This window comes from Chelon labrosus (genome assembly GCF_963514085.1).
Source record: "Chelon labrosus genome assembly, chromosome: 9".
Lineage (NCBI taxonomy): Eukaryota > Metazoa > Chordata > Actinopteri > Mugiliformes > Mugilidae > Chelon > Chelon labrosus.
In genome coordinates this window covers 11,276,643-11,293,113 of record NC_140359.1, presented here as the reverse complement: position 1 = coordinate 11,293,113, position 16,471 = coordinate 11,276,643, and the positions used below count along the sequence as shown (strand labels likewise).

The following is a 16,471-nucleotide window of genomic DNA, read 5'->3' as shown; positions in this document are numbered from 1 at the left end:
TTATTGTACCCCCACATTTTTCTCTGCTCTTCTAGATCATTATTTTACATTATTTTCTGGTAATTTATAGACAACCACTTAATAACATCTAAACACACTGGTTCTAATTATAGACTTACATTAAAATAATATAGACGCATTTAATATATAAATCTATGGTTCTGGCTCATACTACTTAATTATTACACAACATAAAGACACACACAAAAAAGTGACTCCAGACAATAATAAACCAAGATGAGCTTTATTCATGTTATAACAAGGTCAATAGTTATCTTGTGTAGGCTATGTGGAGACATGTTCATGATGGCAGGTTGAAGCACACATATTCCAAATTTTAAGATGCACAAAGGCTGGTCCTGCATTCAGAGAAAGCCAGGCTGATTTATTATTATTATTTTTTTTTAAGTAAATATTGGTTCTGTTCAAGCAGGTTTCCAACGTCTACTGATGAGATGAATTACCCTTTTCATGGGATACAGCCCTGATAGCAAATTTACAAGTTATGACACGTTCTCTGTATTTATTTACAAAATGAGGGTTAAGGCTAAAATTTTAGTCGGAGGTGTTAGGCAGATGAATTGTAACGAAATCCCTGATATCTGGCAAATGGCTGTGAGAGGGTTCTCCAGAGTGCAAAGCATGCCAAGCTGCCTATATAAACTCTATTGAGCACACTGGACAAAGGGACGTCAATGTAGCGTCACTTGCGTGATGAATTGAAGCTGCATTCAATCGTACATTTGGAAGATGCTCTGCTTTCAAATAAATAAACAGCCAGATGAACAAACAACAGTGCACACAAGGATTGAACTTGTATTACAATTGAGGCCTTGTGACAAAAATACTTTCACTGCATTTAGAGGATATATTTTAAAAACATTTTAGTATATACTGTATTTCAGAACAACTTGTTTTGACAAATTTTCTCTACAGCAGGAAACGGTGATTAAAATCTCTATTCAGTGCCTAAACCTTGGTGTTAATTCTACAATCAAAGCTTCTAAAATCATCATGCTTAACTACGTAACTTTCTGGGTGAATCCATTAAATAATGCCTCAAAAGTAAAATTTCTTTCCCCTTGTAATATTCAATAATTCCCTTTATATTGGCAGCATCAGCACATTGAGCCATGATTTGAAGAAAATCACAACCTTTACCTATCTACTTTATCCAACAGTTACAATAGATTATTTTAAAAACTATTACATTATGACACATCACAATCATGTTCAATTCTCGTGACACAAATGAAAAGAAATGCCTAAAACTAAAGATACAATACAAAGTCACAAAATGTATCACCCAGACAAAAATGTTTTTACTGTCAGTGTTATTAATTCAAAAACAAAAACAAAAAAGACCCAGTCATGAATAAGAACATAAATATATGCAAAGCTTCACATTACCTGATATTTAAAGCAGATGAAACTGTCAGTGCGAGTTACTGTATTCATTCACCTCAAGTAACTAGATGCACATGACTTCAAATAACTAGGTTCTGCAAAATGTCAAGTCAGTTTCAAGTTCCTATTTTCAGTACAAGGAACACCTGCTGCAACCAAAGGCTATTTCAATTTAGAGAAACACTAGCATGTTTAACAAAACAGCTGTTCACATCCAAGTCTTGTTCACAAAATAATAGAAATAGTAGTGAAAAGAACTGGAGAGAATGATTAATGACAATGATGGTACCTCTTGGACAGTATATATTTACGTGCAGCTCAAACCATCAGGCCCCCCGTCTTTGATCGTACTGCCCCTTCAGGAAGCTTTTTTGTTAGGTGAACAAACCAGTACATGGACATGAGAACTTTTTTTTAAGAAGCCTGATGATGGGAATTTTTCTCACCATGGGTCACTCCATGTAAAGGCTGATGATTTGGTTAAGATACCTGAGTAACTGTACTGAGGAGGTGGCACACAGCTACGCTATATGCCAAAGAGTAGCTACGTTCATAGCTACACAACACAACAAGTAACAAGTTGAAGAACAGTAGTATTTTGTGCACTATGAACACCAGCCATTGATGATTGCTCATACAAGAAGTATGAGCAATGACAGCATGAGTGAGAAAAATGGAAGCGGACATTCACCTCATGGAGGTCCGTGACGGCAAGTCCGGGCTTTCTAGCTATGAACAGCAGCTCTCCAGTGTTTTCAAAACCACTAACTTACAGTTACGAATTTCAAATAGAGTGGATGATAGAGACCAATCCTTCCTTACGTCTTTCACATTGTTCCGGGGAAGAGACAGTATGTGCCAACAGAACAGCTGCTGGTAATGGCACTGCACCATTTTGTGTTCAACAGAGAACATTCTGCCTCAATTGCACATATACCGTTTGAAAATAATAACACAGAAAGGCCACTAAATACAGTAATAACAAGACATCCTGTGGGGACACAGACAGTGCACCTCTGAAATAAAGAAATAACCAATCTCCTAAATTAATCAAATATTATGAGAAGCACAATGATATGACCACTTGACAGTGAAAATGATATGCATATGAATAGCAACAAAGATAACTGATAATCACGACAGCAGGAGTAACAGTTTAAAGTCTGAGAGTAGCGATGGGGACTGAAAAGTTTCAGGTATTCCATATGGGAGTGTTTAAGGAGTCCGTCAGATCCTGCTCAGCAGATCCATACAAGTCATGAAGGACAGCACAAGGTAGCAGCTCAGCACACAGAAAGCCAAGTGGCACTGTACCTCACTGTATCGATTCCTTCTCCAAAAGCTGGGCTGTTGTAGTTTTTTTTTTCCTCCTCTGTTGCTCATTTGCCTCAAGTTACAAATCATTTGCGTTTCTTTTGTTCTCAATTGTGTTTTGATCTCCCTGGTATTCTCACATTGCATACTTCTGTGTCCATTCTCTTGCTAATTTGTTGTACCTGTAAAACACATACACAGTTTGAACATCCAAGCTGAGAAATTCATCTAAGATTTAGATATACTTGCTTTTAGCTACATGTTAGCATGCACATGATGGCACTTCCACAACATGCCATATGCACAGGAATGGTAGGGGCTGTTATAGGAATCTGAACGGTGGCAAGACAAGCTATAGACCAAATCTGCAATTACCTTAATGTGTTATTGCCGCTGTACTCTAGTAAATTTGCTTGTTAAAGCAGCTGGCAAGAAAGCAGTACTATTTTAGAAGTCTAGTGGAAACTTGCAAAAATCTGTCGACACAAGTCCAAGACTGTTGATGGAGAAAAATGTTGGGAACAGTCCCAATAGTAGATTCTGTCTACCCATCAACAGACTCCGAGCTTGCCAAATAACTTGTCAAGTACTGAGAGTAACTGTCCAGAAATAATAGTGGAAGAATAGTACTTTATGCAGTCTGAGATGTGTGATACTTTGAAAGTATGTAAACACTTACAACACAGCTGGTTGTGTGCAAACACAAGATTATAAAGCAAGTAAATCTTTAGTATTACAGTGAAATGTGGTAAATGCTCATGTTTTACACTCACTTTTCCCTGTCAGCCTTGTATGTATGAGCGATCTCAGGTACCAGTGGGTCATCCGGGTTTGGATCACAAAGAAGAGAGCAGATAGATAATAATACTGAGGAAGAATGAATGAGAAAGTTAAAATGAGAGAATGCACTACAAGAATCTCATTGCTGTTGAATCTCACAGTGACAGGACATTTATTATATTTATTCATTAGCAATGTTACAAAACAAAACAGACACTTATCTGTCTCTTACCAAATGCAGAGATCTATTTGAAACGATTATTTCCGCTGCACAATTGTTTTGCTTTTCAAAAATAGGGTGAGGGGTTGTATCTATGTCCACATGCGCTACATGACATTCTGAAGGTTTTTACTTTAACTTGTCTTGCTGGAGTGTAGCCAGAACTACAAATAATTTACTTTAGCTATGAAAGAGTCTGGACCCAATAATAAAAAAAAAAGCATAACACATGACTGTAAATATCGTATTATCTCTTACCTTTAGATACCGTAAGTGCAGGTGACCACTGTGACCTCAGTATGTCAAGACAAATACTTCCATTGCTGTTGATATTAGGGTGGTAAATTTTTGTTGTGAATGCAACCTGTAACAAAATATAAAGAGGAAGTCGTATTTTTCCAGTAAATCCAATTACATTTGCAGAAACAGAATAAATAAATAAGAAGCGAGCTGCATAATTTCTGGAGATTAAATATTGGACCTCATTGTATGACACATAAAAGGAAACCCTTACTCACTTTTGGTGGTTTGAAGGGGTAATCTGTTGGGAAGTGAATGGTGAGGAAAAACACTCCACTCTGATAAGGACTATCGCTCTGTTGAAATGAAAACAAAAAAAAATGTATTGGCAACGGTTTCAATTCGAGTACAATCCAATCGTATTTATTTAGCATCTATAACAATACAAACTGGTTTCAATGTTTATATTGCATATTTCAGTCGAGGTAAGAGAGTAAGTCACTTACCGGACCCATTATTGTTGCCTGCCAATGAAACACTGAGGAGAAAAATTACAATAGATCAATGGCACATATATTTAGAAACCCCAGAAACACATTCCTCCAGTCTTAAAAATATATTTACATGTATTAGGAAACTGTTATAGAAATACACTGATGCAGCATCTCTTTAACTACTTACAATCATCTCCAACTGGACCAGCAGAGCACTGGGCAGGAGGGTCCCTCTGCAGGTCGGACAGTTCCTAGAGGCAACACAATAGTGAATAAGCCTTGAATTTACTGATGTAAAAAAATAAAAATAAAATGAAAATAACTGGTTTTGGAAAGAGAATGGCTTTATCATTTACATTTATATTGAGTTTATTAATCACATGTGTACTTGGTAGATATGGTGACAGAATCATAGAATCTCATGATTGCTGTCAAAAGGATGAATCATGGATGCCCTTTATTCATTTTCAGATAACTTCTACTTCTCTTGAGGGACTGAAACAGTGTTGTGAACTAATATCTTTGAAACTTCACTGGGGTCTGAATCATTTCTATCTTTGTTGAAGGTGGGCTAACTTTGTGTTAGCTACTAGGCAAAGATGTTTGCGTTACAGATTATGGTTATTATCCAGCGCTGTTAATAAATGTTTTAGTCATCAGTTCAGACCACTGAAACATTATAAAGGTCAATGAAAAGGAAAAATACACTCACTTACCAGTTCATTAAGTACACTACTGAAAACAAAGGCCTTTCCAATATAACAGTTTTGCACTAGTTTTTAACTAGTGAAGATTATGATATTAAGCATTTGTTTAAAACAACAGAGAACTCCTTTTTTTGTCAGTGGGCCAGGCTAAATAACAGAAACACTTTTATGTTCAATTCAATAGAGTTTACCGTAAACTTAATTTTTCAAACTGATCATACAGTTGAATAACGACCTTTCTTACACAGTTTCAACATAAACTTAAAAGTCATGAAGTGAGATTTAGTGCAAGACCGCTATAAACTTGTGCACCTAATGAACTGGGAAGTGAGTATATATTCTTCTGAAATAACCAAGAGAGAAAAATTACTAGTAATATTAAATCAACGACATCAGCCCCATTTGACACCATAGAAGAAACAACAATGAGTACAGACAGCAGAGAAACCGAAGGTTAAATAAAAAGGCTTAGCTTGTTATTTAACATCTCTGGAAAGGAAGACTATCCATTCAGTTATATAAATACACACTGTGGCCTGCTCCAGTGCCCCATTTGCCTTTCCATATATGGCAACGCTGACACTAGGGTTCAATTTTGGCAACCATCAAACAGCTGTCATTCTGCGACCAAACACATCAGCAGCCACAGCCTTAGCGACCAACCACAAGGATGAAGACAAAGTGACATGCTAACAATTTACTGGCAAATCCTGTACACGCTAACTAATCAAAGCAAAGACCACGCAATTTAATGTTGGCTAACTAACTGCTAGCTTAAAGCTGCACTTGGAAATAGTGGTTTAGTAACGCTAGTCATCTTAAAACTCAAGTATCGATAAGGTGATTGGCCTCAGAAAGAAGAATAAAATATCAAAAACAAACAAACGACAACTGCCAAAAAATAACGGCGCTGTTAAGTTGGTTATTGACAGGGCTACTGTAGCAATGCACCAAAAAGGCCACCAGTGGGTTAGCTCGCCTTTGTCTTTGAATTATTTTAACTAAGAGCACAAAAAGGAAGCTAGTGCGGCTAATTTGACCTACACAAAAGGTTACACACGTATAATATCTTCGCATGCGGTGCCACTCTCAGAAAAATGTATTCGTCTTAGACGGTATGGCTGGCACAGAAACAAAATATACACTCACCTTCTGAATTCTTTTCAACGCCATTGCTTCAATGGCTATGCTAGCTAGCCTGTCAGCTAACAGTTAGCACTTCACACATACAATTTGGCTTCTGTGGCCGCGTACTTCCAAATTTCACTTTACGTATGATCAGGAAATCACGACTATCACACAGCAGGCTTGTGGCTTTTGTTTTCTAGTGCGGCCAGAGCAGCCGACTGTGTGCTATATGTTGATCTTTCTTTAGACTGCTACAGATCAACCGAGATATTTTGCTGTCTCTCTCTTCTCTCATCCCTACTCTTCTTGGTGGCAGCTGGTGGACGGTATTTGGAAATATCGCGAGACTTTTCCTACAAGCGACAATTTGACTTCCTACAACTTCCGTGGTTGCACATGAACATTCAAACATACATATTTAGCAGCTTTTAAAAATGTTATCTTCATCTGCTTAGTAAAATCTGAATTTCATTACGTTTGACTATAATATACTACATAATATGAACAAAATTATTTAAATAAAAAAACTGCAATATGGACATTAATTTGTGAACTAAATTTATCGAAATATGCTGCTATGGAGTGTAACTCCATAAATGTACATGTAACTATATTTTGGCTGGGGCACTCAAATCTATACTGCTATCTCATTTAATAGTTATTTACCTATTATTTCTTTTATTGTTTTACGTTTTCATGAAATATGTAATTATCAATATCACTACAATAACTACACGTATAATCAAGTTCACAAAGGGAGACAGTGTTGTATTAACAATGCACAATACATTCAAACATCATTTTACACTCTGACTTTAAGGCAGTTAAAAAAATGAGGCCAGGTGTCCACAAGATGTCACTGTTTGAAAAGAACAAAAGTACACAGAATGACATGGTCAGAATACCTTATATAGTTCAACTGTGACTGAAAGCATTTTTGCAAGATTTCATACTTAATTTTTAATTTAATGTTCCATTTCCAAGAATATATATATATATATATTTTTTTTTAAGTTTTGTTTCCAGGTTTTTTTTTTTTTCCCCAAGTGCGGGAGTGCATAACAATGGATCAGCAAAGTACAATGAAGCCAAACACGTATATTATTTACACACACATAAAGAATAGAGGAAAAAGACTATAGAATTGTTCATTCAATACCCAATCACTGTAAAGGCATATTCATCTGAGTCAGCTGCATGCTCCGGTTTCTGCACAGCCTTGTCTCGCAAAGCCTCATGAGCTTCCCTTTATATGTCTTAAACAAGGGCGAAAAAAGAGCTCTCATTATTTTAGTGAGTATGTATGAATGGGTCGCTGTGTTCATTCTTCTTAAATGGCTGATTCAGTGTCAGGTTGAGGATCCTATCGTCAATGTGACACTGAGAGGGACCATTTTCCTTTGGAAAACTGAAGATTCCTTCAGATAATATCTTATTGTTTGCTCATCTCTGTGCTCTCAATGACCTGCCTGTCCTCGGGGCTTGCCTGTAATCAGATTCAGCTAGCAGCAGAGGTAGCAGTTTGGGTCTTGTGCAGCAGGGGCCTTGTGTTTTGAGTTTGTCTACTTGGAGAGGCCATTTGTCAGCATGAGGTTTTCAGACACAGTCAAGCCCACACTTTGTTGGCTTGAAGCCTCTGGTTCACAAAGCCCATGGCTACCCTTCTGTAGTTTCCTCTGAAATCTCAAATCACATTGATTTGGTTGTTTCTTTAAATCTAGAGGATTTGTTACTGACAGAGATACTAATGAACCATGCAGTTAGGGGCTGCATGCTATGTTGTGAAAGTTCAAAGCAATAAGTACCAAGTGATTTTTTATTTTGGTTTAAGTAAGGCCGCACATCATTGACCTGTGTGGGGAATTTCCCACCCATATCCAGAAGTTGAGTTTTTAGTTACAGGACGCCCCAAGTTCTAAACTGATGTGTGACCCAAGGTGTGAATGTGTCAGACGTGGAACGATATGGGTGGGGGTAGGAGCTTAGTTGACCTGTCTCACGAGGAATATAGCCTGTAGTGTTGTTATTTGAAACCACAGACTCAGCAGACACCAGTGATCTGTCCTTTTGGTCACATGAATCATCATTAGCAGAAGTTCAATTCAGAAAGCATTCCACTTATGCTAAAGCTGTGTCGGAGCTTGAGTATATTCCGCTCGATGGCACTTTTCCCATGGTTGCCATGACAAAGCACATACGCTCACTGTCATTTTCAAAATTAACTTAAATGGGTCCTGCTAATGTCTAAATTATCCAATAAAAGCACAACCAATTAATGCTGAGCACAAGCTGGGCTCACAATCCCCAGAGGTGTTCTACCTTCGGTCAGTCTATTAGCTTTCTGAGGACTCTCTCATGGAACAAAGATCCATTGTCCCTGCATACTAAGAGATATTTGTTCACTCCTTGTATCAATGGTCTTGATTTGATTATACACTCAGGCAATATGTGCAAGCAGTGCTCATGTTTGCAGTGAAGTCAGCACTCTGCACAATCAAATAATTCTTGAGCTAAGCAACTGGAAAAAGGGTCATTATGTATGGAGCAATCAGCGTTTCATGGCTCATTTCCTTAGCTGTGATTTGATTTTGCTTGTCAGTGTTAAGGTGGCCTTTGACCTGGAAAATTATTCCTCAAATCTTCCTTTTCCTTTCATGGGTCTCAGTATTAGTGGGCTTCTCAGCTTGGATCAATAACTAAAAGTCCATCATAAGAGGTTTCTGTAGCTTCCTCGTGTGTTTTTGTGGACACGCTAGCACATGTTTGCCGCATGTTTGTTTTGGCTTACAAGGTTTACATGATGCAACCACATAAACATTTATAGCTTGAAGAATGTGCTTATTAAATGGCATTATATAGTATAACCGTGGCCAGAGAGCACTTTGCAGGTTTTCATGGGATTTATAATTTACAAGCAGGGGTCCTGGAATAAAGGTATTACTTCATTTTAGTTCATCATACTTGTTTACCGTTAACAGGGTGAGCAACAAACAGTGGTTTCTTTCAGAGTGGTATTTTCAGTGTTTAAAAAAGCATCTATTATAGTACATCACATTTAAAATCATCACGTTTGGTGGTGGAAATGTGAATTAAATATGGAGGATTTCTTGCTGAAAAGGACACAAGGTAAACGTTCAGACACAAAGTTCTTGTCCAAGGGCGCTTGACTTTCCACAGCTGGATCAAAACAATATTTCTGTTGTTATTAGAACAACAATGTTAAACAATATTGATGTTTCCTTGCGTCTCTCGTGAGACTTAGCAAGCCTGAGTTATGGATTCATTCTCTCAAATGATTTATGGATTATTTTTAATTCTTCTCTGATTATCATGATTTAATGTCTCTCCAGAGGGGACAAAAAAAATGAGATCAGATCCAGTCTCCTGTGCCTCTCCCCTCTGATCCACCCTTATCAGATTCTCATCATGTGCAGCACAGACATGAACCACACATATAGTCATAAAGAACCAGTAATCCTTTGGGGTTAAGCACTTATAGAGCGATCCCCAGAGCCTGCTGTGTTTTAGTGTTGCACCACACTTCTGCCCCAGTGATTGACAGCTCTGGAAACTGTTTTACTGGGCTGCTCTTGCAATGAGTAGTCTCCAGAGCCTAGGTAATAACTAGTCTGGAGTGTTGACTAATACATTTAGCGGTGACTCTCCCTAATCAAATGTGTTCCAGCTGTTTGACTTCTGATGACAAATTCAGGTTTTCCCAGTTTGCTGAGCTTCCTTGAGAGACAAAGGAGGGATTTCCTCTGAAACAGACAGGCAGTGGCAGCACCAACAAATAGCTTGGTACTGTTATCAAATAGAAAGTTTGACTAAATATAAACTTCATCATCTGCAGCCTGAGCCAACTCAGGAATGAAAGAAAAAAGTGGGAGCTGTTGTCTGCAGACTGTCTACTGGAACAGAGAGAGAATGACAAAAAAAAAAAAAAAAACATTAAAAGAAGAAAAAGAAGTGTCTCTCTACTTGTACGTCTTTGTAATATTTTGTGACTATCTTTACTTTACAACCCTGAACACCCACTCGCACGTTCGCACACGCCCTCTCTTCAGAAGATGTGGGGTGCTACACGGTGCAGCTTTTAAGGCAGCCACCTGTTGTTTGACAGGATTTTACTGTGTAGAGGTGTGTGGCTAGCGTCTGTGATTATGTGTGAAAGTAAGTGACTGGGACATGGGGGGGCTGTCCATCCTGCTGCACAATAAACAGTTTGTTTCCCAGGAGCACCCCTCATGTTCCTGTTGTTGGCTCCATCGGCGCTCACTGGGAAACGTCCTGGCCTCTATTGTCCAGGAGGTCAGAGGTCACAGGATGCTCCTAAAGGCCCAAAAGGGGAGGTAAGAGGTTGGATAGCGAGGCATGATAAAGAGCCACCCACACACACACACACACACACACAAACACCCCTTAAAAACAAAATGTTAAAATTGCCTCTTTTGCTCGTCTCTTGTCGCAATGTCTTTCATTAGAAACCTCAGTGATTATCAAGAGTTTCAGGAAATGAAATCAGCACAATGGTCCAACTGACTGTTTCGTATTGGATGTCCTGACTGCCTTTTGTACATATTTGGAGGCCCGTTCCTTATGTGCCTTCTTTGCATATCTTTAATGGATAGTCCACTCCACATGCTTAAAAAAGTGGAAATTCAATCTAAGCAGCTAACAGGCATATCATTAAAGAAAAAAACAAAAAAAAAAAACAGTTGAGAACAGGGTGGTTTTGTACAGTTTCCACCACTCAAATGTTATATTATAACTGCAGACAGACCTTAAACACTGGCTGTGACAATAGAGCAGATACATGCTTCTGATTGCAGTGACCTTTGAAACTGAATATAACATAAAGAGCCAGATAAATGCTGTTTTTGCCGCCAGATTAAATATGTCACCTCAGAATAACACATTTTTCAGAGTTAATCAGAGACGCAATGCTGCACATGATGGTAATGTGTTGTGCCTCTCTCACTAAACAGAGAACAAACTGACAGAAGGGACCGAGTATCTGCCCGAGTTCCTGTGTCTGTGTGGAGATGTATCCATGTGATATTTCCTGTTTAGGTCTTTTAAGGGCTTTTGGGCAGTGGTCTTTTTTTTTTTTTTTTTTTTTATTGAACCAAAGAGCTTTAAGGCCTGCAGCCTGTCCTGCTCCTCCGCGTAGTGGAGGGATGGGATGTGTAGACGTGTTGAACATTCACAGAGACACATTCATCTTTTTTATGGGGCTTTGAGCAATATTCCAGATGATGGTTGCGTTGACTTATATTAGCTTATTTCCGTGTCTTGTTTGCCTCATTGCAATCGACAGCATCTCGCCAGCGAAAAAAAAAAAAAAAAGGCTGGGATCCTTCATATTTTGCATCTGTCCACAAACTGAAACTATTTATTTTCATGTGTGTGCTATTGCCACAACCGAACGTGCTTTATCTGGCAGATAAAAACTCTTTTTATTTCCATTGCAACTGCGGAACAAGCATTAGAGGAAGACTTCTTCAGATATTTTCCTGTAAGTAAAAGTAGCAATAACTGTATGATGCAGTTATGTGGAAAAACTACCCAGATACAAACATATTGCTTTACATGTTTGTACATTTGTAAAGTCACTTGATCAAATTACACACCATTGAGCAGTTTAATCCAAAAGAATGTGTTGTTTTTACAAGCTGTTCTTTGGATCTAAAACTTAAATCAACAAAAACTGTGTGGTGTGTGTTAGTAGAGAATAAATATACTTAAGTACTGCACTTAAATAAAACAGTTGCACCACCTCTGCACATTTGTGGTATTTCATTGTTCTTGGCTTTGTTGTTGTATGCACTGTATGAGGATTTGTAGCGTCTGACGTAAGATGAGAAAGTAGAAAAGGTAACATGAGAGACAATAGGCCCAGCACATGGCCATCTTCGTTTTTCAACCACAGGCAATTATGAATATAATGCCCATAGTTTGAGTTACATGTTATGAATCTTCCTCCAGGCCTGACCCTCACCTTGCCTTGCCCCGTCATATCAGGTTAGGACTTATACCGAAGTAGGGACGTGACAGCTGGAAATGGTTTGAGGCTCTCTGGATAGTTTGTTTTCAGAGCACGCTGCAGAACTGGATGAGAGACACGTGTAGGTTAGCCTTTGGCTGTAATGCTTGTGTGCCTCATGGCAATAAAACTCTCACTGTGAATGATATCACTGTAAAAACCTGCACTGCAGCTCATCCGCTCAACTCTCGGTCAGACAGTGTGACGGGCTGATCCGAGCCGTCCAGGTATCCCAGTAATGTGTCGCTATCTGAGATAATTGGCCTCCTCTGTGTTTTGAGCACTTTGACCTGTTGGGGATTCATTTCCTGGCCTGTTGTGTTTCTAAGTCTGCAACTGGGGTTCTGGCATAATTTGCGTTCTCGCTTCCCAATCCTTCTCAGATGGCGGGGTGCTTTTCCTTTCTTTATGACCAAATAAATCTAACCGGTGCCAAAGAAAAAAAATGGGATTAAAATTCCCTGTTCGCTGTCTTGAGGAGCCCAGCTGCACTGCACTGTTTGTTTTCCACCGCGCACAGTGCAGCTGCAGAGTCGAGCATTATGGAGAGGTGGGCCAAAGCAAAACAGAAATGACTTATTTTTATTGGCACGTATCTTAGCATTCACTCAGTGATAATTGTATTGTGGAATTAGAAAGCAAGAACAACACTCTGGTTAAGATAACTAATATAATTAAATGAGCTTCGTGTTTACATGTAATATCTTGAAGGCGGGGTTTCTTCACTCAGAGGACTTGTTTGGTTTTACAGTAGCCCTTATTCTCACAGCTACATTCTTGGACATAATGTATTATGTGTGAAGACAAATAACCGTCTCCAGAAGACAAAGAATGACAATAACCCACTAGTTTAAAGCTGCTTTAAACTAGTGGGTGAGCAGCACCCACTGTGGATTCATTATGCTGAAATTATTTAACAGACACACAGCCACAGATGAGCCCAGAAAGTCAGTCACACTGCAGAGAGAGAGAGAGAGAGAGAGAGAGAGAGAAAGTAAGAGAGAGAGAGAGGTGTCGATCACCTACAGATAACGCGGGAAGAAATGTGGTGCAGCAGGTAAGACATGTCTGTGAGCAATATTATCTGGGCCGTTCAGGTGAGTCTCTGTCTGAACGTAAAGGGCCGTGACTGCCCAGCAGGTTTCAGTTGAATGTGTTAACTTAATACCTGCCCTGACCTTGGAGAAAAGTTTTCCAACGAAAACAGGGAAACGTGTTTGTTTCTTTGCTAAATAATGCGACCCGTCCCTTGCCGTTTCTCTTGCAATGCTTTTTTTTTTTCTTCTTCTTTTTTTCGCACAAACTGTCCTCTGCAATCACATTTATTTTTATTTTCTGGGGTTCAGATAGATGCATGTGTTCAGCGTGACTCATGTTCCCCTCAAAGAGTACACTGCCAGCACACACGTATTTACAGATAGAAAAACATGGCATCTATTTTACTCTTTTAATAAGAGCTTTCCAAGTACCAGGAAAATACATCTGTACTTTCCACTGATTTTTCGGTATTTTCTCTCTCGCATCTAACAAACAACACCTTTTATCCCTAATTAACCAAGGCCTCACGAATGATCTAGTTTGACTGATATGTATGATATAATTTGCACCCGAATCAATATGGTTGTAAACAGCTTTTGGACATAGCAATTACATCATCGTCACATAGCAAGGTTACACAGGGGAAAGAGATAATCCCATTGTGTCATTCTCCTCATTACTCCAAAGAGCAGAGAGTCCCACTTAGAATGTGTCTTAAATAAACATAAAAATACACTTATGCAACAGCAATCCATGTCTCCACTAACACATGCAGAGCCAGCAGCAGCAGGTTGAGTAGTAATACAACGGGAGGGAGTTTTACAGACCGATACATAAAGATGATGGTTTCCAGGCCCTGCGCATTATTCTGACAGGCTGTGTGCTGCACATAGTCAGTCCATAGGTGGTAAAAAACTGAACTAAAAACACTAATAATAAGTAATCCATGTGAAAAACAAAAGCCCTTGTGTACTTGGAATAACTTTATCTTCTCCTGTGAATACCCGCAGACAAAAACCAGCAAGGACGCTAAAAATATGCTAAAGACTTGTGGTGCAGTTTCCCAAGGCCAGAGAAAGGAAATAGACTGACAGTTTCTCCCTGACCCCTTTACTACCCCCCTGTAACCTCCAAACAACCCCCACGGGGGATCCTGTCTCTATGTGTAAAACAGACAGTCAAAAAGCATCCTGGAAACTTTAGAGCCACAAAAACAAGGGGACGTGAGGAAGTCCAATAAGCCTGTATGTAGAGAGCTCAGTCGGGAGATAATCTCGAGGCCACACAGACCAGGCGCCAAGCCTATAGAGCCTAAAAGCTCTGTGGCGCAGCACAGCAGCATGGTCATTGTTGTCTTTGGAAAGTAAGCAGCTCCAGCGAGGCCAGTGGTGTGAAAGCCACCTCTCTTCTTGAGTGTCTGCTCCAGACCCTGTTGTTGACATATAGGGCAGGTGCAGCTGCTCTCTACAACTGCATCAAGTAGAAAACTTACCCTTAAGACACACAAACACACACACACACTCATACACACAGAGCTTGTCACAAGACAGGGTTATATGGACAAAGACAAATCTACCATTTTCTTTAATATCTCTGCAACAATCAGCGAGGGGCTGCTGAGTTAACACAGGGCCCACAGAGATGAAAACAATGGCTGGATTCTTCTGGCTTGAAGATGGCTATGGGAAATGGCAGGGATGCCAGGGCTGATAAGTGACCGAGGGGCTCAAGTTACATCCAGCTGTCTGCTGCCACGCATGCCTCCCCGGAACGTATGGTTCACACATAATGCAAACCATTTCATTTGCGTAATGCTCATAAAAATCTGGCGGACATATTAAATAAAGTCAACAGCCTCTTGCTCGGGCAGGGTTTACATCACGGGAACTAATCTGCAGCTCTCAGAGGAGCAGCGCAATGCATCCTCAGCTGAGAAAACACAGATATTTGAAGACTGTGACCTCGCGAGCGATAATCTTAAATGGATCAATAAAACCAGGGGAATATCATCAGAAATCCTGGATGCAGCATCTGGAAAGAGTCTGACTCAGGTTTTCTGGACAATTATGGTAGTTAGATAGTTACATAGTAAATAGTGTCCACGAGGACCTGTTGGCATTGTTGGCTCTGCTTGTTTTTTTCCCTTTAACCATAAAAGCCAGATTTCCATATAGACACAGCAAAATAAAATGTTTGTCTTCTCGTTGTTAAAGTTATGGGAAATTAACGGTAATATAAAATCAAGCCTGTAAAAGACTATTACTATTTAATACAGCCTCTGTTTTTGTGCTGTAAACTGAGTTACACTAAAAAACTAGCGCCACACTGCATTAGCATCACCTCAATACCAGTGAGGGCCTCTTCCTGTCCATTTGGAAAATATAAGTACATTTTCAAGCAGCTGCACACTCCAAAAGGAGAGTGCTTTTGGCAGGCTTTGAAGTTCTCAGAAATAATGCTCCTTAAAAGCATCCTCTGCAATACAGAAAAACATGAACATGTATTTCAGACAAGAGGTGTGAGTGAGGACTTCTTAGCAACCATGTAAATCCGCAGCGGAGTACGTGTTTGATGTTTTTTTTTAAGTCTTATAATGTCGCAGCCTTTGTGTGAGCGGCATTGATTTGTCTTTGCTGAGGCAATATTCATCCGTTCATTTGTCCATTCACTGTATTTACTGGACAAATGTGTTCATTCATCCTGTAATCCACTGAACTGAATTGTTTGAATCATTTTGATGTGATCATGTAATAATTAATAAACTCAACTGTCATTTCATTACAGTAGCATTTCGGTGATCATATTTTTTTATTTTCTTGTCTTGAAAACAGGACCCGTCTTGAAACTGACACTACAAATGCAACAAAACACCAGCGCGAAGGAGAAAGGCAGGAATAAAACTTCGCAACACCGTCTTCTATTTTCCCTTCTCTGCACAGTTTAGTGTTTCAGTTACACCCTTTAGGCAGTAAAAACTGTCATCTAATCATATCCTCACACAGTCTTAAATGCCATATACGCCCATACCAGCCTGGAAAGGGGACCTTTCTGTGGATTAAAACGGATATGAGGTTATTTTTGTGAGATCCATGATTGC

General features: G+C 39.3%; 1 protein-coding gene across 1 annotated transcript; it reads right to left on the bottom strand.

The window, feature by feature from the left end:
• Positions 1-227: 227 nt before the first annotated feature.
• On the bottom strand, positions 228-6,578 carry ube2d4 (ubiquitin conjugating enzyme E2 D4). The gene is made up of 7 exons (XM_084551624.1): positions 6,312-6,578; positions 4,643-4,706; positions 4,468-4,499; positions 4,240-4,317; positions 3,980-4,085; positions 3,495-3,588; positions 228-2,903 (listed from the first exon to the last, which is right to left on the bottom strand). The coding sequence occupies exons 1-7, from the start codon at positions 6,333-6,335 to the stop codon at positions 2,858-2,860; spliced, it is 444 nt and encodes a 147-aa protein (XP_084407750.1). The 5' UTR covers positions 6,336-6,578; the 3' UTR covers positions 228-2,857.
• Between the last annotated feature and the right edge of the window lie 9,893 nt (positions 6,579-16,471).

What these genes read in the sequence shown, in the direction of transcription:
- ube2d4 (XM_084551624.1), bottom strand. Translation starts at nt 6,335, where the DNA reads ATGGCGTTGAAAAGAATTCAGAAG. An exon ending in CGTTGAAAAGAATTCAGAAG is followed by an intron (nt 4,707 to 6,311) that starts GTGAGTGTATAT and finishes TGTTGCCTCTAG; the next exon opens with GAACTGTCCGACCTGCAGAG. An exon ending in TACAAGGCTGACAGGGAAAA is followed by an intron (nt 2,904 to 3,494) that starts GTGAGTGTAAAA and finishes TGTGTTTTACAG; the next exon opens with GTACAACAAATTAGCAAGAG.